We start from the raw sequence: 22,398 nt of genomic DNA, 5'->3' as shown, positions 1-22,398 counted from the left end.
GATTTCAAGGGGGGAAGAATGTTACGTGCTTATTTGGGTCCCACCTTAGCTGAAATAAGTTAGTTGAGATATTTATTATTTTGAAATTTGATTTGTAATTCGTTAGGAGTCTTTGAGATAAAGCTTGTCTAGATTAGGGATTTTTAATAAATAACTTGTACGCAACCTTTTTTTTTTCAATGAGAATTTTATCCCCAAAATAGTGTGTTTTGTGCACAGAGGATAATGACCCTTTCCTTGAAGAGGGTCAAGAGGCTGATCTTCCCTCTAACCGATTTAGGTTCGTAACATAAACTTGAGAAAGACATGCAATTTGGGGAAGAAATTGTTGTGATTCACAGTCTCGAAACCCAATTCGGATGAATAAGAACACAAATTAAGTAGTCATTCTCCTCCTGCAAATGCCGTCAAAGAAAATAAGAAGATCCTCCATGGATTAGGAAGTTTTATTTATTTGCGACCCAAAAAAATAGGAAAAAGTTGAAGAGGGTCACCGGTTACATTTGTAACTGGGTTTCCGTTCCTCCTAAATTTAATCTCATCCACACACCACATCGCACGGTTACGGAATAAGAGACGAAAGTGAAGAGGGGAGCTTGAGACGAGAGACGAGAGACGAGAGACGAGAGACGTGGCGGGTGCGTTTAGCAACAGATAAGATTTGTATACATCCAATCCAATCGCAGAAAAATCCGGTGCGTTAGAGCCGTAGATAACGGAAGGTGAGAAGAGAGACCTTTCTAGGCATCACATATAAAAACCCCAATCCTTACAAAAAAAAAAAAAAAAAAAGAAAAGCCAAAAGGCAGACGTGAGAAATCTGAAGAGAGTTGGTTGAGTCATTCATCTGACCCATCTGATCTGATCTACCCTGAGGTAGTAGGGAAGGTGGGAGAGAGAGAGAGAGAGAGAGAGAGAGAGAGAGAGAAGGGCAGAATGACGACGATGGGGAGTGTGGTTAAGAATATCATAGGTGATGGGATAATCACCTTCATGTGGGTATTCTGTGTGTCAACGCTGGGCGCAGTGACATCGGTGATAGCATCTGCCCTCCAGCTTGAAGGAGGGATTCCCGTTCTTGTCATAACCACTGCCATAGTTGCTTCCCTCGTATTTATTTTCAACATAATTGGTGAAGCCATGGGTGGGGCCAGCTTCAATCCAACTGGCACTGCCTCCTTCTATGCTGCTGGTGTTGGACCTGACAACCTCTTCTCCATCGCTCTTCGACTCCCCGCACAGGTCCGTGGTTTTTCAGAGCAGTTATAGATTTTAGGTTTGTAGGTATGTGATCTAGAGTTATTGGTGTTAGTTTTTATTATCTGGCATGTTAGTGGGTAAATGGGTTGATGATGTTGCAATCTTTTTGTGCCTGTATTTTAGTTCATGTATTTCAATGAAAATTGCAGACCCGTCCATTGCCAGCACTTTTTCTTTGATATAAAGCCCATATTTGATTTTCAATGTTGCAGAGGATAAATGTATCTTTTGTGTAATCTAATATAGTAAAGGGCATGGATCATCTCCTCAAGAATATTTTTTCTGCCATGGTCTATCTAAGGTTGGGACAACTAAGGCCGTGTTTGGCAAGTGGCAACCATGGAGGGGGTAAAAAGTGTCTAAAAACAGGGAATATAGCCTAAAAGTTAGGATTACTTTTTTTAGAAACTGATATTAGAGTTAGAGAACTGTATTGTAAATTTCTCTTTCGACGGAGTGAAAAATGCGAAAAATTACTCACTGGAATAGTTAAGAACGCAACCTTAGCCTTTTCTTACCCTCTACTTACTCAATCCCTCTTGGGTCTCTCCTCCCGGCTCTTGCCCTCCCTCACCATTGGGTAAGCTAATATTCCATGGAAAGAAAAATACTCATAGTTGCCAAAGATGGCCTTTGGTTTAGTAGACTCGCCAAAAAGGTGATTTTTTTGTACCCATGGCACACTATGATTGTTGGTTTCTCCCATCGATCTTGCTCTCAGTTACCATATCATTTTCCTTTGTATAAATCAACATGTAGGGAATAAATTCCATTAAAAAAACATGTAGGGAATAAACAAAATGAAAATAATTATTCTGTTCTATCTTTGCACATCGTTCATGTGATAAGACAATAATTTTTTATGTAGCTAACTTGAGGGTGAGATCTTTTGGAAGAAAGATGAAAATGGTACAAATTCTCGTAAAACGAAATGCAAATGTTGGCTTCTAATATGCATATCAGCATCTCCATTTGGGCAAAAATGTTTTTGTTTTAAATGGTGGAATATTAAATTAAGCAAAACAAAGAAGGACCACCACCAAGTTGGTTCAGGTAGGCAAATGATCCAAAATGTTAGAAAGATAAAACTTTTTTTAATGGTAACGATAAATATATTCAAAAGAAGAACGCAGGCCAAAGACCGAGGATCAAGATAGTCAGTACAAACCAAAGCAAAATAAAACAAAAATACATCTAAAAAACAGTCTAGGGATCAAAGTCTACAAAACCAAAAGATGAAACACTTAAACAATGTTTTCATCAGCTAGCTCATAAGATTTTTACATATTACAAACTTTGAATATCAGAGGCCAAGATATGATAAAATGTCTACGAAACCAAAAGATGAAACTCTTAAACTATGTTTTCACCAGCTAGCTCATAATATTTAAACTATAACTATCAGAGGCCAAGATAAGCGATGGACTAATGTTCAATGACCATCATCCTTGTTATGAACACCAACATATAATCCTTTACTAAACAGATTTTACACATACATGTTAAACATCAGCAGCTTTCTCAATTGGTGCAGAGTCGAGAATTCCCCCTCCCAACCTGGCCTTCTTTGCTTTGTAGTCTTTGACAGCTGCCTTGATCGCATACTCTGCAAGCATACTGCAGTGAAGCTTCACCGGAGGAAGTGAAAGCTGTTTTGCAATCTCTCTGCAATATTAAGAAAAAATGTGCATGAGAAAAGAAGAAAATGAACAATAACTAAGAACTACAGCATACTCCTACACTATTGCACAGTTGCTAAAAAAAAACACTTCTGCTACACGAAATTGAACCAAAGATGAATGGTAAGTGATCACTGAGCGTCACATGAGACAGTTTGATAATGGTTTAGCATAGCAATTTGATTAATCTACTTCAGATGGGAGTTGAGAAAAGAATGACAATTAAAACAGATATTGGAAGTTGGAAAAGGAAAAGGAATTTGAGAAGGATTTATTTGCTATGCTCGAGTCTGGGCATCAGTTAACTTGGGGGTGTGTAGCATAGTTGTATTTTACAGTGGCATATAAATCTAAACCATAACAGAACTCAAACCAAGTTAAGGATGCATGGTGCAGAGAGCAATTCTCATTGAATCATCATGACAAGCATGCATGAGTGCTCTAAATCAATTTAGAAGGGTGGACAATGAGGAGGTTTAGAGAGAGGGAGAGCCGTTAGGAGGTCCGGTTGCCTCGAATCAACCACTTTCTTTATCTTTTTCTCTCTTTTTAGTTGTTTATTTGCGTTACGGCATAACATGAGTTTTCTTTTCTTTTTTTCTTTTGTATTGAAAACCTTGTTAATTATATCTTTTATCTGGGGTTGTGCAGGCAGTAGGGGCAGTGGGTGGGGCCTTGGCAATCATGGAATTGATGCCTTCTCAGTATAAGCATATGCTTGGAGGGCCTTCTTTGAAAGTTGATATGCATACTGGGGCCATTGCAGAAGGGGTGTTGACCTTCCTAATCAGCTTTGCTGTTCTTTTCATATTCCTAAAAGGTCCAAACAGTCTCTTTTTGAAGACTTGGTTGCTTGCCATTTCTACTGTGTTACTGGTTATTGCAGGGTCGGGTTACACTGGGCCCTCCATGAATCCTGTCAATGTGAGGACCCCCTTCTCTCTCTTTCGCCCTATTATTTTCTTTCTCTTCTTTTTTTTTTGTTCTTTCTGTAGAAGAAATTGTTTGTTTTGTCCTGTTAAGTTAACTGTGTTTTTTTTGTTCAAATCTAACTTATGCCTCACAACTGTACCCCATCATTTAGTGTTAACAGGACACAGGGGATGCATTTCAGAATGAATTTGATATGCATGATCTGAAGAAATAGCATGTGCTGACAACTTCTAAAATAGTAAAATTATTAATTTGCTGCAGATGCTCTCAAGGGTTTATCAAACAGCGATTCTCTCCACTATAATGCATTTCAGACCAAATCATTGTTGACTGACTAGTATTTCATCCAATAGTTGTCTGACCACTATTTCCTTCAACTAGAATTATTTCATTAAGCAATTAGCTGGTATTTCATTCAAGTGCATACATCTGGTGTTTCAAATTATGATTGACATAGCTTACAAAGAAAACATTTATCAAGGACCCACTTCAAGTGCCACTACTCAATCAGGCATATGCTTTTCCCATGCTGGACTTGTGAATTTTCTTTTGCCCCCTTTGATAACTTGGAGGCAAGTATGTTATTAACCCTGATGGGAAAACTTATTCATATTACTAAAAGATTTAAGCACTACAATCATGTAGTGTGCTTTTAGTATGCTTTTAGCATAGAGGACAAAATCTTGGCAAATCCTAAAACACTTGCGATTCTGATTCTTCTCAGACCTGGGAGATTTATTGCCACATGAGACTTGATTGACATTTCTGCTGAAATCTGATTTTTCATTGGTGATTGTTTTTTTATGGGTAAGCTGGAGTTTGGCGGGCAGCCCTACCGGTTTATTTGATAAAGAGAAAGATGATACAATAATAGACACAAAAACCATCCCTAACTCGGAACATGTGAGAGAGTTAGAGCCAAGTGTCACGAGGAGACAGTTTAGGATACAACCGGTATTAAAATCCATCTCGTCTCGTCTCGTTGCGTCTTGGAAATGCGTTGTTTATAGCACCTTTGGTCGCCACTCGCCGCTAAGCTGGTTGGTTGGCCAAACTCTATAGGAGGAGTTGACCCCGTGACTTGCTGACTCCTCCCCCGTTAGGCCCAGCAGGTGTGGGCAGGAGCCTTGGTGGCTTGCTCATGGGTTGCAAGAGGACTTACTTGTGCATTTGTTGCACACAGTAGGAAATCATACTTCAACTCGTAGGCGTGCCCTAAGGGAACTTTGGGTGCGGACTGCGAGCTATCCATAGGGATGCTCCAGTTTCTTTGGTTGAGGATGGGGGCCAAAGACAGTGCATGTTGGGTTGGGTTCCCACATGCATTGCGCGGCGGACCGGTGCAGGGGGCTACCTATACTGTTTGCCCCTCTGCACCGCGGTACGTCTCGTGGGTAGGCCATTCTCTAGGTCTTCCATGGGTTCGTGCCGGGGCGATTTCGGTTGCCCTCGCGAGGTGTACACCTTGCGGATCAGTCCATGGGGCATCTTGCTCCTTGGATGACCAAGCCCTAGTGCTTGGCGGATTGGTGCGTGGCATCGTCGTGCCTCGTACTCGATGGACTTTGCATTAGGCCCCAAGGCCTTATGTTCGATGTACTCGTGATGCAGGCTGATCATGAGTGTGGGTATCTAAAGCGCATGTCAAGATCTGAGCCAAGTAGCCTGTTGAACAGCTTAGAGTTTGTGTGCACATTCGAAGCATCAAGGGGTGTTGGCGTGTAGGGCCTTTAAAGGCTTGCACGATTGAAGGCTGGCCCTAGCATTCGTGCATGTTGGGGCGCCGCACGGGTTATTCCGTTGCTCAAATATTTGGCCCGTGACAGTTGGTATCAGAGCAGAATGTCCAAGCTATGTATTCAGAGTGTGCTTTGAGAATTGGTGCTAGATGGTATCTAGTGCCAGATCAGAGCAGTTATGAATCAAGAGTTTTTCAAGGAGCTATGATACGGTTGGTGTCTGTGTTGGCATAGTTGCAGCAAGTGGCAGTGTTTGCGGCTATGATTAGCGCATCTCTAGTGCATGTTGCTTTGCACAAAGGAACGGGAAATGCTTTCTGTTGTGGCGGAGTTGGAAATAGCTTGAATGTTAGCACACCAAGTTGGAAGTGCTAAGTTGCGGATGTCTTTGAATCTAACACTTTGAAAGTCCATTAGTCAGCCGAAGAAGAGCTGAAATTGCGTGGGTATGTTCCTTTCGATGGACTCCCCCTTATTCTACTTGAGTCGTGCAACAGAGGCACGATGGCCTGCAAAGATTAGTACCATCAGTGTTTGTTCAAGCATTGCTCAATGGATTTGCTCGAAGCTTGATACAGTGTTAGAGCTGCAACCGTCAGCGAAAAGGTTGGCATCTTTCAGTGACCCACCGATGTGTGAGATCAGAAGTGGCAGTTGGGGAGTTGTGAATGCTCCGTTGCAGTGTTGGCTAACATTGATGTGTTAGCATATGGCCTTAAGGGCTTGCTATGAAAAAAGGGTTGGCTGCTGGCATAAGCCTTCCCCTATCAGATGAGGTGTTGAACGTGTCGGCACCAAAGCGCTCATCGAAGTGAATTTGCTTGCTTAGTGTGATGGCATAACCAGTTTGACGAACTAGCAGACATGCTCAGGATGAAGAGTTGGTCAATGACTGAAGTACTTTTATGGCAGTTCACAATTACAATCGAGCATGCGTGATGCTCTTCTCAGAAAGACCTTGGAACGAACGCCAAGGCCGCTTAGATTTGATAATGGGTTTCCTGTGCTGATATGGGACAGTGTGGTGAGCTCAGATGGCATATGGGCAGACTGTGTTGGTATGGGACGACATGGTATGTTTGTGTGTTTCTTGCTGCTTTAGAATCTCTTTGTTTGTCGAAATTGAAAGGACAGCTCAATCTGAATGATGGAATATTTGGGTGGTTAGCAGTGTGAGTACTAGCCGCAAGTGCCCAAGGAGACCATTTGTGGCATAAGGGTTGATTGTTCAAATCAAGTTCTATAGTGTTGAACAGAAGCAGGCAAGACTAAGCGTCGCGTTGATTGATCCCAACAGGGGATTCTTGGCCTCAGGAGGAGGCGAGACCGATGTGGTGGTCTCTTTGCTTGGGAGTGCTTGTGGACTCCGTGGTTGGCTTGCACTTTGCGGGTGGCAAGTGCTGCACTTGGCCGAAAGTGAGGTAGGTGCTGTGCCGGAAGTGGTGGCACATTCAGGGAGAGACGAAGCGGTGCAAGTTGGTCATTTCGGAAGACCACTCCAGAGGAAGCTCGAGTGTAGCTAAGGAGGAACTTGAGAGTTGCTTGAAGGAAGGATTCAAGTTTGGTCGCTCTGCCCTTATGGAGTTTGGTGGAGTGCTCAGAACCATCATCACCGGTTGTAGGTGAGCCAAAACCTTCCGTGCCGAAAGTGATGGCACGTTATCCGGTTGTAGGTGAGCCAAAACCTTCCGTGCCGAAAGTGATGGCACGTTATCCGGTTGTAGGTGAGCCAAAACCTTCCATGCCGAAAGTGATGGCGTGTTATCCGGTTGTAGGTGAGCCAAAACCTTCCGTGCTGAAAGTGATGGCACGCTATCCGGTTGTAGGTGAGCCAAAACCTTCCGTGCTGAAAGTGATGGCACGCTACCCGGTTGTAGGTGAGCCAAAACCTTCCGTGCCGAAAGTGGTGGCACGTCATCCGGTTGTAGGTGAGCCAAAACCTTCCGTGCCGAAAGTGGTGGCACGTCATCCGGTTGTAGGTGAGCCATAACCTTCCGTGCCGAAAGTGATGGCACGTCATCCACAGCGTTTGTAGGCACCGTCAGAAAACCTTCGCCTAGTTTGATGGAGTCCGGGAAAACCATCGTTGTCAAAGATAACTCCAGCAGAGCTATAGTGCAGTGATTGGCAGAACTTGAGGCAGTGTGGTATGCAGTAGAAGTCAGAATACGCTGATTGTCGAAGTACCACTGGCAGCTGTTTTCAAGATTGAGAAGTCATTGTTATTGTGGAACTGAGCTTTACAGAGCGTTCAGTGTCGACGAGGGCGTCGACGTTATCAGGTGGGGGAGTGTCACGGGGAAACAGTTCAGGACACAACCGGTATTAAAATCCATCTCGTCTCGTCTCGTTGCGTCTTGGAAATGCGTTGTTTATAGCACCTTTGGTCGCCACTCGCCGCTAAGCTGGTTGGTTGGCCAAACTCTATAGGAGGAGTTGACCCCGTGACTTGCTGACTCCTCCCCCGTTAGGCCCAGCAGGTGTGGGCAGGAGCCTTGGTGGCTTGCTCATGGGTTGCAAGAGGACTTACTTGTGCATTTGTTGCACACAGTAGGAAATCATACTTCAACTCGTAGGCGTGCCCTAAGGGAACTTTGGGTGCGGACTGCGAGCTATCCATAGGGATGCTCCAGTTTCTTTGGTTGAGGATGGGGGCCAAAGACGGTGCATGTTGGGTTGGGTTCCCACATGCATTGCGCGGCGGACCGGTGCAGGGGCTACCTATACTGTTTGCCCCTCTGCACCGCGGTACGTCTCGTGGGTAGGCCATTCTCTAGGTCTTTCATGGGTTCGTGCCGGGGCGATTTCGGTTGCCCTCGCGAGGTGTACACCTTGCGGATCAGTCCATGGGGCATCTTGCTCCTTTGATGACCAAGCCCTAGTGCTTGGCGGATTGGTGCGTGGCATCGTCATGCCTCGTACTCGATGGACTTTGCATTAGGCCCCAAGGCCTCATGTTCGATGTACTCGTGATGCAGGCTGATCATGAGTGTGGGTATCTAGAAGCGCATGTCAAGATCTGGGCCAAGTAGCCTGTTGAACAGCTTAGAGTTTGTGTGCACATTCGAAGCATCAAGGGGTGTTGGCGTGTAGGGCCTTTAAAGGCTTGCACGATTGAAGGCTGGCCCTAGCATTCGTGCATGTTGGGGCGCCGCACGGGTTATTCCGTTGCTCAAATATTTGGCCCGTGACACAAGTCTCTGCACTTCTAAGCGACAAACACCATGCCTAAGATATCTAGATGCTCAATACTTGTGGGTTACATAATCAGCTAATTCGGTAGGGTATGTTGGGCTCTTTTCTTTGTGAGCGTCTTGGCCAATTTTTCTTGTCAAATTCCTGCCATGATTCATTTGATTCCTCAAGTTCTGGCTTCTCTTCTTTACTACCCTCTTGCTCGACTGGGATCAGGTGGACTTGATTACATTCATCCACCCACGATACTTTCTTTTTTCGTGGGGAGATTGGGGTTCTCCAGGAGACAATTTTTATTGAAAATATTGCTTTTTAGTCAAAATTTCATTGTTGAATACATTCCCAAGATGGCCACTAACAATAGCAAAATTAATCAGCCAAATCACATGGATATTATTGTTCCAACGTCTGCCTGACACAGGGTACCCAATTGATATAATCTTTCTATAAAGTTTTAGGCCGGATCTTCGGTAGATAAAGGAATAGGCAGAGAGTTGGTAACATATCTCAAAAGATCTGGGTTTAAAAGTGGGTTATGGAAGATCTGAAATGAATCTGGATAGTAGATGTTGACTGGGATTATGATTAAGGTTTTACGTTGAAAGGCCACTGGTATGGATAATAGGAACGGGCAGTAGGCTGTTGTTTAGCGGATTGTTTGCAGGTCCGTAACCAGGCTTCAATAGGTCTAATACTAGGGGGATTGGTTGTAACATATTTGGGGATGATAATTGCGGGCTTGTGGACTGGTTTAAATGAACTGTTTTTTTTTTTTTTTTTTTAAAAGGTTGCAGGTCTGATTTGGAGCTGTTTTGGAATTTCTGGGCAGACCTAGAAAGGGTCTGAGATATGGGTTATTTCTTGACAGTTAAAGGATTGTTGAGGATAGATGAAATAGGGATTAAGTGGAAGGTTTGGTAGAGACTGCAGGTTTAAAAGCTCTGCAGATGTTGTTATAGGGTTCATGGCTGATGGTTAGAGAAAGATGGAACTTGTTCGAAGGTTGAGGAGCAGGGATTGATGTCCGTGGTGTTTAAGGTAGAGGTAAAGGGCTTAAAGGGACCGGTTATGCTGGGATTAGTGGTGGTCGATGGGCCGAAAGGGCACTGTGATGTGTTCGTGGACTGAAGGGCACTAGGAGGTGATTATGGACAGGGCTGAAGTGTAGAGGCCTGTAAGCCAATCAGGAAACCAGGGGTAGATGAGAGGAGAGGGAGAGAGGTCATTTACAAGTCAGCAGCAAGTCAACAACAGCAAACCAAGCCCAAGCTGGGAGAAATTCTTAATGTCATTCAATGTTGTAATTTTAATGGCCAAAGGACATTTCATTTATAGAAAAAAAACCAACAAAAATCTATGGGGAGGCTTCCTCCTCCTTGTTAGACACAACTCCTAGTCCTACTTCAGGAGCACTCGTCAATCTTATCTTATAATTTTTAACAATAACTTTGTGACATGTCCGTTGACTTTTCATCCTTCTACAATATAAATAACTCTTATTCTAACATAAAGTAAAATTCCTATTATAACTTAGCAATGTTTTAGAAAAAAACTCCAGATTCGACAAATTTGTACTTGAATTTTCTTTTGCCTCCATAGATTGCTGAGTATATGATTAACCTCGATGGGAAAACTTATCCATATTCCTAAAAGATTTAAGCACTTAGAATCATATGGTGCTTTATCATATTAATGTAGGAATTATTTTCAAAATTTACAAAATAGCCATATTGAGCTAGTCAGCACTAACTAGATTTTGATCTAAATTATAAACAAATAATACACCATGAATATTCTTAGCTTCTTGGTTTCGTCAAAAATAGTTGCTTTTCCTTTTGCTTGTACCAAGAAATCATTTCTTATTGTTTTTTGATTTTGGCATGCATAGTATAAATTCCTTTCTATTTTCTCTATTGAAAAATTTACTAGACTGTTGTAATTAAAATAACATCATTTGTCAAAGTGCCCAAATGTCTTTCAATAGAAGCATTGTTGTTTGCCGTGATAGCAACAATCTTTTCCAAGATGACTATTCTTATAAATATTGCACTGAGATTTAGAATTTGCAGATTGTTTCCCTCTCTAGTTATTATTTCTACCTATTTCTCTTGAGTTTGGTCCACATCCTCTTCTTGATATTCCACATTTGTTCATATCATCCCATCTCTTAACAAATCCTAATTCCATTTTGTCAAAAGCACCTTGGGAGCCAAGTGTTGGCTTAGATTGAAAGCATTTCAACTGATATTTCAGTATGTTTATTTAATCTTTGATTGGTTATATTTTCTCCATAAGATCTCATTTTATTTAATATCTATATAATTCAAGAGAATGATTTTTATTATCTCATATTCTATCATTCAAGTATTTTCTAACTGCTTCAGAGAGATTGGAGTTTAATATTGATCACCATATTGTTAGCTTCAAATTCCTTTTGAAGAATGTCCAGCGCTTCCTTGGCTTTGGTAGTGCCAACAATTCTTCAAAATATACCCTCTGATACTCCTTGTTCAATGAAGAAGAGAGCCTTGGCATCAGTGTATTCAAATATTCTAAGGCAGATGCCTCAAGGCATTAAAAATAACGTGATTTCAATGAGGCGTGAGCCTTTCATGCATTTGCACAAATCCCTTAAATTTCAAAATATTATCATTTTTGTTTCTTCTTCTTCCCTTTGTTTCTTCCTTTGATCACCAATTATTAGTTGAGTTAGATTAAGTATGGTCTATTAACACCAATTTGAAGATGAAAGAAGGGTTTTTAAGAGATTTTTTGTGAGTTTTGGGGTTTTAGAAACTTTTTTCCATTGATTTTTTTATGTTTTCTCTCCAACCATTCAACGGAATTAAAATATGTAGCTTCTTGTGCTTTTATTTTTAATTTTATCATAACGAACTTTTGGTCTAAACTCTAAAGTCAATTGTCCAAAACTGATGATCATTCACCCATAGAATAGGCTCTTGCACAACAACATATATTATATTTTATGGGTTATGAATTTGTGTCGTTATTTTTTAAGGATGAGTGTCTGCACTACGACATTTTGATAATGGTACGACTCACTTTGTTTTTTACATTTTTAATTAGCTTGTAATGAGTGTTAAATTACTTAAGGTGTTATTAACATCCATTTAGATAAGTGTTAAACAAAATGAGTAGTGCTACTATCAAAATATGGTAGTGCAAATAGTATCAGCCTATTTTTTTAGTTGTGCAAAATTAGGGAATGTATTATAAACTTGTTGATCACTCTATAACTATTTTCTTTGTATTATTTGTTTGGCAACTTGGTAATGATAATTTACCTTATTTTATTTGTGTATCAATGGTTGGATGAGGATATTTTGTTGGAAATGAAGTATATATTTTCCTAAAATTTTAATAATTTTCTGGTCTTTTCATTATTTTTCAATTTTTTATTTAAAACTTCAGAAATTTTGAAAGGCTTACGCCTCACATCTCAAGAGAAAAAAAAATGCCTTGCCTTATACTTTCGCCTCCAAAAACACTGCTTAACATCAACCTTTTTCTCTTCTTCAATTGTTCCTTTTGATCATTTTGGTACAAAAATAATGTCTTCATTTTGGCACTTCAAAATTCATAGTTTTCTCATCCGAAGAATAGATAGTGGGTTGGGAAATGCTCCTAACCATCATTGTTACTTTTCATTATGACTTGGTAAACTTCTTCTCTTCAAGTTGAAATATGCCCAGCTAGTAGTCGAATGAGGTTCTGATACCGCTCTGATGGAAAGAATGGAAGTGGGGCAAGTAGGAAGAAACGCTTACGCCTCACATCTCAAGAGAAAAAAAAAATGCCTTGCCCTATACTTTCGCCTCCAAAAATACTGCTTAGCATCCTTTTTCTCGTCTTCAATTGTTCATTTTGATCATTTTGGTACAAAAATAATGTCTTCATTTTGGCACTTCAAAATTCATAGTTTTCTCATCCGAAGAATAGATAGTGGGTTGGGAAAGGCTTCTAAGTTCTAACCATCATTGTTACTTTTCATTATGACTTGGTAAACTTCTTCTCTTCAAGTTGAAAAATGCCCAGCTAGTAGTCGAATAAGGTTCTGATACCGCTCTGGTGGAAAGAATGGAAGTGGGGCAAGTAGGAAGAAAGAGACTTCATGATAATGCAGTTTTTAGGAGGTACGAAGATGAAAAACATAGAACTTCAAACTTGCTGGATTTTCTCTATCAATAGTATACACATGACATATATTTTTAGAGAAACATGACCAACCTTACAAAATGCTTGTAGATTCTAGAAATGTATTTTAGACTTTTGCCCCTCCACCTTTTTCGAGCTACTTCGACATAAGCCACGCTACATGTCAACTAAACAACCACAAATTTCCAAACAATTATGTTCTAGAAAAATCTCTGAAGTGCTTCAACTTTAACCATTTGGACTCGTTCTTTTTCAATGGATGAGTTTTTGAAAGCATTATCATATGTAGATGGGATGGTCAGTGAATCTAAACTTGGTGGCTTGCTGATGCAAAAGCATCCCCTTAGCAAACTCTACGTCGGCTCATTGGCGTAGGAATTTTATCTTTGTTCATGTGTATTAGCCATGTAGGGGGTAGTTTAGACAATTAGTGATGTTTCATAGGCTTTATTGTCATTTTTCATTAAGCAATCGTAGTTAGATCATTTTCTTATGGTAATGGGCTGTATATAATGCTTAATCTCTCGTTTTGTGAGGGAGCATTTGATGAATTTTCATTTGAATCTTGTGTTATGGGAGGAATTCCCCTAATGTTTGTTAGAGTAAGCAGAAGAGGAAAGAAGAAGTGTGAGGGAGAAGATGGTGAGATTCTCCACTAGGTAGCTCTCACAAGTAAATGATGTGTATAGAAGCCCAAAATTGGGGACCTTGAGTACAAATATTACAAGACCCCTCACTTATACACATAATGACCTAACTGCCCTTACACTCTTCAAAACTCCCCCTTAAGCTGGAGTGTATATACTATGGAACTCCAGCTTGTTACAAAGAAACTAAAACAAACAACTAAAAAGGACCATACAATAAAAGGTACAATAAGCCCATTCACACATCCAGCTTGGTTTAACACTCCTCAAGCTGGTGTGATGAATACATAATGAAAAGCATAATAAAAAGTAGTAACCACCACATTGAACAGCATCGAGATCAACGGCCATTAAAAAAAGAGCAGCTCCCCATGAAGTAGCACAACGGCGAGAGCGATCAAACAAGGCCTCCCCTGAATGAGAGCACGCTGAACAAATTTGCATATAAATGAGCAATGGAGACGTCATGGCAAGAACCAGCAACGATCCAACGAGCAACATAGGCATATCAAAGGTGTGCACACCGAACATCGGTGAAGCAACATTGGCTGGCAGAGACATCAGTTGAGTAGCACAACGCCAAGACCACCGACGGGGAAATCATTGGAGACAAGGTCGATGGGGAAGGCCTTGAGAGTAGAAGAAAAGGAAAAGATAACTAACCAACAATGAGGAAACCATCGTCTGGAGACAAGGTCGACGGTATGAACATCGTCACCTGAAGAGATATCGACAGCATGAACATCGTCACCTGAAGAGAGCCAACCAACGATGGGGACACCATCGTCTGGAAAGAAGGTCGACGGCATGAACATCGTCACATGAAGAGAGCCAACCAACGATGAGGACACCATCGTCTGGAAAGAAGGTCGACGACATGAACATCATCACCCGAAGAGAGCCAACCAACGATGGGGACACCATGATCTGGAAAGAAGGTCGACGGCATGAACATCATCGCCTGAAAAGAGAGTTTGATGGGGAAACCGTTGCCTGAAGATAAGAAGATGAAAATGAAGAAGATAACCAACCAACGATGGGGAAACCATCGCCGTGAACCAACCAACGATGGGGTTACCATCGCCCGGAGAACCGACCAATGATGGGGAAACCATCGGCCAGTGAGCCGACCAACAATGGGGATACCATCGCCCGGAGAAGATTAGGCATAAAGCCGAAAAAGAAAGATGAATGCGTAAAAGCTGTGCCAAGAACATGAAGAGAAGAACCAACTAAAGAATGAAACTGACACTCGAAGAGTGGTGAAATACCTCAAGGAGAAGATAACATGAAGAAGGTGAAGAACAGAATCACCAACAATACTCCCTCTCGGGCGAGACTACATGAGTCCAGAGACAACAAGACTAGAGAAGACAACAAGGAAGACACACCAAGGCAACACATGAAAAGTCGATAAGGAGAGAAGAAGACAAGAAGGCAACATGACAAGTCAACAAGAAGACAACACTAACACTCCCCCTCAAGAGAAGACGACAAAAGAAGAACTACATGACAACACTAGACAATACCAAGAAAAGATAACACCAACAACTACATGATAACACTCGCCCTCAAGTTGAAGCCGAAGACATTCAACTTGCTACGAGAAAAAAATAAGGACTTTTAAGGCACACAACCTCTCTTAGACATTTTATCAAACACTTGGTGTGCACCTTTGACATAAACGCAAAAGACATCGAAGACTATGGGAAGAAACAGATGACAATAAGACAACAACAAGGATACACCACACTCCATCCATAGAACTACTTGAGGGCTCCAACACTCCCCTCAAGTTGAGGCCGAAGGCCTTCAACAACACACAATATCCCTCTCGGACATTTTAATAGACACATGGCGTGCACCTTTGAGATCAACACAAACACCATACGAAACAATGAATAGAGAGAGATAGGACAAGAATGTGGATGGAGTAGAAAGGGATGAGACTCGAAACATGAAGGAAAGGATTTAAAACATAAAGAGATGGTAGGGACCTAGAAAGACATCAACAATGGACAAGAACAAAAAAGAACTAGATTTATGGAGAAAAAAACAAAAGAAAGAACAAGAAAATGATTTATGGATGGAGAGAAGAGAAGAAAAGAATATACAAGAGAGGGATCTTTTGTGTTTTTTTTTGGGAAAAAAATGGTGGATTTACAAATGGTATTTACAAAAGGAAAAAGGGGTTTAGGGACTCATAAGGAGTGAGGGTTTAGGGAGCCAAAGAAAAAAAATGGTTTAGGGTTTGGGGTAGGGATTTTGGGTTGTGAGTTGAGAAAGGGGTGTTGGTGTGAGACGAGATGAGACGAGGGAGAAGGTTTATGCGAGACAGAGAGGTGCGTGAGTGGGAGAGATGGGAAAGAGAGAGATGGCAGAGAGAGAGAGAGAGAGAGAGAGAGAGAGAGAGAGAGAGAGAGAGAGAGAGAGAGATGGTGGCATAGATGCTTGAAACTCCTCTTCTTCTTCTTTTTTTCCTAAGGACCTTGCTCTGATACCATGCTAGAGTAAGGAGAAGAGGAAAGAAGGAGAAGAGTGAGGGAGACGATGGTGAGATTCTCCACTAAGGAGCTCTCACAAGTAAATGATGTATATATATAAGCCCAAAGTAGGGCACCTTGAGTACAAAGACTACAATACCCCTCACTTATACACATAATGACCGAACTGCCCTTACACTCTTCAACAATGTTGAATTCGTAAGCAAGAGAGGAATTGAGCTTGATTTCTTCAAGCTAACCTCCTCGCTATTCTTTGCTGAAAGCAAGCGTTCTTTCCAATTGAATAGCATCCAGGCATCCCCCTGCTTGGATTTATCAAAGTTCTCTTACAAGATCCATCTGAGAAAATTTTGCGATCATTCAATAAAAAAAGATCCATTCGAGAAAAGAGCAGAATTACTTCTTAGTCTCTGTGTATGGAATAGTTGCTGAAATCGAATGATTTTATTAGAGTTTTGAAGCTGTGACCAATCACTGGGTCGCGCTAGAGCTGCTGGGTTGTAGAAGATCTTGTGAAGGTTCCATTTGATTGTCTTTCTCTACATCTAATTGGTAAGTGCTCTGCAAATATGTAGCCCTTAAATGAGTTTTGTGAAAATTTCCATGCAAATCCTATTCCAATTGTGCACTATCAGTACTTCCATGGCTAATGGCTTCTCCACACATGAACAATGTAAGAGCTAGAGTTCAGGTTAGAACTAGAGTTCCAGTCAGAACTCGTGGATAATATTCTAAACATGATGCTAAAGTTTCATATCGTATCCCTTGGAAGCAAATTTTCAAAAGGTCTCTGTGTTTTTTTGAATTAGAACAACAAAGCTGCAAGAACGTAGTTCTCAAGAACCCTAAGCATAGATTCTACTATGAAACGCCCAAGGTTCTAACCTTAGAAGCAGGCATCTTCCAAATGAGTGCTGCTCCCTCGTTAGAACCGCAATTCAGCACTCTTTGGGAAGCAAACCGCTCCCATGTCGCTCTCAAACTGCTCTTATTACTCCATCAATCCCACCATCACCAACTTACTTGCATCAAACTCCTCCGACTCTTCAAAGTATTTCATTGGAGCAACTACGAAGGCGACTTCAGAAGTCAAGAGGAAAGAGGGCAAAAACTGAAGATGTTTTGAAATTACTACTTTTTTATTTACTTAAATTTTGAAAGATATACTTGAAGATGGTTGGAAATTACTATTATTTGATGTACTCGAACTTTGAAAAACATAAAAAGAAAATATTACATAAATGCTCCCATGGTGATCCCAACGTTAGACTCTTCTAGACCCACGGTTCTCCGCCCCTGCTCCCGCCCCAGTGCCCGCACCCGCTTCGTGATTCTAAGGTTCTAACACTTGCTGGTTGTTTTACTTTTGTCACATTTTTTTCTAATTCTGTTTCTTGGGCTGCCTGGTAGCAAGTTTTATGAACACTTCCATTTTCCATTACAGCTCAATTTACCTTACAGCGACTTGAAACCATGACCTAGATCTGTGCTTTTGCTGAATGCCAAGGCAGACCAGTTATGCAATGATTTCTCTTTTCCAAACAATGCTGAGATATAACAGATTGGAGTCTAGTGGTCTTTTGCAGGGGTGTTTCTTTTGATGGTTAGATAGTAGGGTTGGAAGGTTTTGGGTTATGAGGATCTGCAGTAGATAATGCATGTTCCAGGCTTTTTGTTACTGTATGAGATTAACACAGGTCAGCTTAATTTCCTTGATGGGACGTAGTTTTGGATGGAATTGGATGATGTGTGCGCGCCCTTTAGGAATTGAAACACAAAGTAGAAGATTTGTATCATGGGTCATGATGAAGCTCAACGATGTGAATCCCTTCTTGTGGGTACAAATGCTAGTTGTTTTTTACAACTGGGTTTTGATATCTGAAGCACGGTTAAGACTTAAGTTTTGCTAGTTTGTCAATCTCATACAATCGAGCGCGATTGATCGGAGCCCACCTCTGACATCTCTGATTCATAACTATGACAAGATCATTTTCGATAAGAATAACAGTAATGTTTGCATAAAAGCTTTGTTACCTTGGGGGAGATGCGTCCCTGTGTTGCTCATGGACTCGAGGAGGTCCAAAATTAATTTCATAGAATCTGTCTCCTGGTCATGATAGGGATGCCACAAAGTATTTCTAACGTTCTAGTAATTGAATTGAGGAAAATGATATTCTATTGCTCGGTGAGCTAATGGTGCACTGGCAGCAAGCGGGATCGACAGTGGATTCTCCAATGATGTAATGCAAATTATCCTCTAAAGAGAGTTCACCGAAAATCCAACCGAAACCAGAATGTTTTCATTTCTATGGTGACCGAATCTGAAATTTAAAATGTTCTATAATCTTACCTGGTTCTCAGCCTCAAAATCCTTAGTAACTTCAGCAAAAAATTTACTGGTAGATCTATTTTGTTGGACCTCTGCAACAAACTAATTAGGCTGACATGGATTTTGAGAACAGATTAACTGCATCACTGATAACATATTAACAACGACTTGAGGTTCTCCTCTGTCCAGGAGGTACATAACCAACATGTTAGTGTTTTCCAGAGTTGCAAATGTTAAATTAGTGAAAATCATTGTAGTAATGCTGTTATTTTCCCTAGGAATGTACAGAAATCATCTCTATGCTCTGCTGTCCACTGCCACATTTATTTGTGCTATTGATTGTCCTTGTTATTCTTGAGGTTTATTGAAGTTAGCCTTCATTTTGGATTGTGTAACTGAATTGCAGGCTTTTGGCTGGGCATATGTCTATAATAGCCACAATACCTGGGAGCAATTTTATGTTTACTGGATTTGCCCATTCGTTGGAGCGATTCTGGCTGCTTGGACATTTCGCTTCTGCTTCCCTCCTCCGACAAAGCAGAAGAAAGCCTGAGGAAACAATAAAACATCTAGTCAGGTTGTTTCTGTGTCTAATGTTCTCAAGGAAATAAAAGTGTCAAGTGTGTGGACTTCTTTCATCATCATTTCTTTTCTGGATCATCCTATAATCTATATTGTTTAAGCCCTGGTTTAGCTTAGTTCATATTTGAAGAAACTATCCTTTCTTAATCATATCCAAGAGTGTTTTTCATATCTATTATTAGTGCAATCCTAGTTTGTTAAAAGTATAAAAGATTAAATAACGCCATCCCCAACAGCTTAAGCTTTTGGAGTAATTGTTTGTTTCACATGGTACCGGAGCAATTGCCCTGTGGGTTCAAAAGAAGGGCCACATGCCCCGCGAGATATAAAAACTCTGACTGTTCTCCCAGAGGGGGTTAGATATAAAAACTCTGCTGTCAGTTCCATTCGAATACGTTCGGTGAAGTGGGCTTATGTTCTTTAACTCTCATTGGGGGTCAATTTTTGGGTCCAACCATACTACATTGAATGGCTTTGCAAATCTAAGTTACCCGGTCAACTAACCTCTACAATATATGTTTATGCTACTATAGTGCTATTCTATAAAAACACAGAGAGAGAGAGAGAGAGAGAGAGAGAGAGAGAGAGAGAGAGAGAGATTTCACAATGGGAAATGTTATCAGCACAATCATATTTTGATATTTGCACAAACCCAGCTGTCTTTTCTTGTTTAATTGGCTCCTGCTGTCTTTTCTTGTTTAATTGGCTCTTGATATCTTTTTGGGAAATGTAATAACCTTTTGACAGCTCTTTAAATACTAAAAGATAAGATGATTTGTGAAAATATCAAAATATGATTGTGCTGATATCATTTCCCTTTTCACAAATTATAATAGTCTTCCCACGAATTAGTATCGGGTGCAATGTAACAGGAATATTTCTTGGGATAAGGGGTTGTGGGGATTCTTTATTATCCGTAGGATGGTGGTGGGTCCTATTATGGATGTGCTACAAGTCTACAACATAAGAAACGTTGACTGAATTGTCGTGCCTATCTCATCAATGGCCTTTAGAACAAAATCATCAGCATCCAGCATCTAATTTGATGAGTTGTAGTAAATTAAGAATCTCCCACCTTTGATTTTTACCAGCCCTTTGCAGCTTTACCTATTTCATTATAAAACAGGAGGATAGCTGGAGATGGAATTCACACTGCTCCTCGTTTCTTCTTGTTTGTCGTTGTTGTAGGAGCGAGCATTCATGGTAGTTGCTTTGGGTTCTATACGGACGTGAAGCTATTACCTATTTCAGAAGGAGCCTTCTTCGGCCTCTGTTCTATACGGACGTGAAGCTGAATGATGAGAGGGTTGATCCTCCATTGCCCATTCTCGATCCCTTTGCTATGCGAAGCTTTAGACATAACCAAATGTAAAGTAGGGTAGGACACCATGTGAAAGAGAAACGAGAATACTGAGAAATATCATCAAGTCCACTGAAAGTTTCAGCAAGTATAGTTGATATAGGGTTGGCATCTAGTGACAAGTCAACTACACTGAGGAGAGCAAGGGAGACCGTATCGGATCTCTGACATAGAAGATATTTAGCGTATACACAGCTTCGTGACGACGTTGCTGAAATATCAGGTCTTCTAAATCTCCCTCAAGGGCGTAGGCTTCGATAAGCCTATCGACATATAAACTATCTGATGTTATGAAGTCATCTGGATCTTGTGCCGGCATACATAGTAGCCGGAGGCACATGAACTTTTTGAATCTGTATCTGATCTCAGGACGGATGAGAGGTCCGTTTTGCAGGTACTATAACAAGGTTCAACCCTCTTCGAAGGTGGGACACATTTCTTGAAGACCAAAGCGAAAGACATGATACTGGGGATCCCAGTATGTTGTCGCTGCTTTAAGAAGGCTCTAGTCTATTTGGATTGATTCAAACAGAGAAAATATTTGCTCATGGTGAGAAAGCTCTTCGACTCACTATAACTTCGAACCCATTCGGACATCACCTCTGCAGTCATGGTCTGCTCCATACATAAGATAACAAGAAAAATTTTAAACAAAAAAAAATAAGTACAATACCTATGTACATATTTTTATTTATTCACATTTTCTTTTTTCTTTTACACTGCCTGTAGTAGGCTAAATACAAAACAAAAGCGGTGAAAGAAAGGAAATCGGTGTTCTCTGCCTCTTGCGAATATTTATTCAACGTAACATGCCACCCCTCTTGAAATTGACCTTGTCCGTAGAGGTTTTTATATTGTTCCATCCATTTTAAACCTCCAAGAAGGAGAAGATTATCTGAGCACATCCTATCTACATCAAGGTCCAACAAATGAATGGTTTGAATCACCCCAAAAAATGTGGGCCCCACTGCATTTTGGTCCTACATGTGCATGCATGGCATTCCACCATAAATTGAAGGTCCCTTTAAGTAACACTTTGAATTTCATTTGTAATCAAACAATTGAAAATAGGAAATTTTGGAAAAAAAAAAATTCCAAACTTTTTTAAGAAAAATTATGTATTCAACCGGTAAAAATCGACTCATCTACTACAATATAGCGGGAGGAAAGAGGAATTTCTTTTCTTTTTATCTGGGATTTACACATCAGCATTACTCTTTTACCATTAACCCCTTTGATGATATCTAACATCTATCTCTATGAGAAATTATTTGAGAGTTAAATCGTAATCTACATACAAAAAGTACCGACACGGGTACTTGTCTATGACAATTACAGAAAAAAAAACTACCAAGAATAGGTAAAGACATATGATAATGACGAAAGAACTACTTTATATTACTTATGCAAGACACTTGCAAAATATTGACGGATTCCGGACACCTGAAGAGGAACAACAATTATGGAAACCTTTATCGATTGGAGGGCTAGGATCAACCTATGGAAATGATTTTATGGGCACAACCGATTGATGTTGTGTTCCATCACATGGACAGTTTGGATCAACCTATAACCCTCTATAGATCGGAGGGTTCGGATCAACCTATGAAAATGATTTTTGGAGCCCAACCTATGTAGGCAGTGGCCCATCTAATGGACGGTTTGGATCATCCTATGGTACGGGCCATACCGTACATTTTAATAAAGTGAAGAGTGCGATCATCAAAATACGGTGAGTAATACCATTATAAAATATGGTAGTGAGGACATTAGCACTATATAATTTGAAACTATCGTTATTACTTGGATATTCCCACGCGGTTCGGGTTGAACCCGAATTTGGGTTGGGTCGGGTTAAGCATTTTCATAAATTGGGTTGGGTTGGGTTGGGTTGGGAAAAATCAACCCGAATTGAAAATCGGGTCGGGTTGAGCTGTCGGGCAACCCTACCGGACCCGAAACCCGAATTTGGGTTCCATATGAAGAAGTTCTGT

General features: G+C 40.7%; 1 protein-coding gene across 1 annotated transcript; it reads left to right on the top strand.

Moving 5' to 3' along the window:
• The first annotated feature begins 277 nt into the window (after positions 1–277).
• Positions 278–19,217, top strand: SIP1A (small and basic intrinsic protein 1A). Its single transcript, XM_077392157.1, has 3 exons — positions 278–1,242; positions 3,591–3,863; positions 18,869–19,217. Exons 1-3 carry the CDS (start codon positions 937–939, stop codon positions 19,013–19,015), a joined length of 726 nt encoding a protein of 241 aa, XP_077248272.1. The 5' UTR covers positions 278–936; the 3' UTR covers positions 19,016–19,217.
• Positions 19,218–22,398: the final 3,181 nt, after the last annotated feature.

This window comes from Tasmannia lanceolata, unplaced genomic scaffold, assembly GCF_043159265.1.
Source record: "Tasmannia lanceolata isolate RefF3 unplaced genomic scaffold, GAP_Taslan_0.1 ptg000012l, whole genome shotgun sequence".
Lineage (NCBI taxonomy): Eukaryota > Viridiplantae > Streptophyta > Magnoliopsida > Canellales > Winteraceae > Tasmannia > Tasmannia lanceolata.
This window is presented reverse-complemented; position numbering and strand designations above follow the sequence as displayed.

What these genes read in the sequence shown, in the direction of transcription:
- SIP1A (XM_077392157.1), top strand. Translation starts at nt 937, where the DNA reads ATGACGACGATGGGGAGTGTGGTTAAGAATATCATAGGTGATGGGATA. An exon ending in CTCTTCGACTCCCCGCACAG is followed by an intron (nt 1,243 to 3,590) that starts GTCCGTGGTTTT and finishes GGGGTTGTGCAG; the next exon opens with GCAGTAGGGGCAGTGGGTGG. An exon ending in CCTCCATGAATCCTGTCAAT is followed by an intron (nt 3,864 to 18,868) that starts GTGAGGACCCCC and finishes ACTGAATTGCAG; the next exon opens with GCTTTTGGCTGGGCATATGT.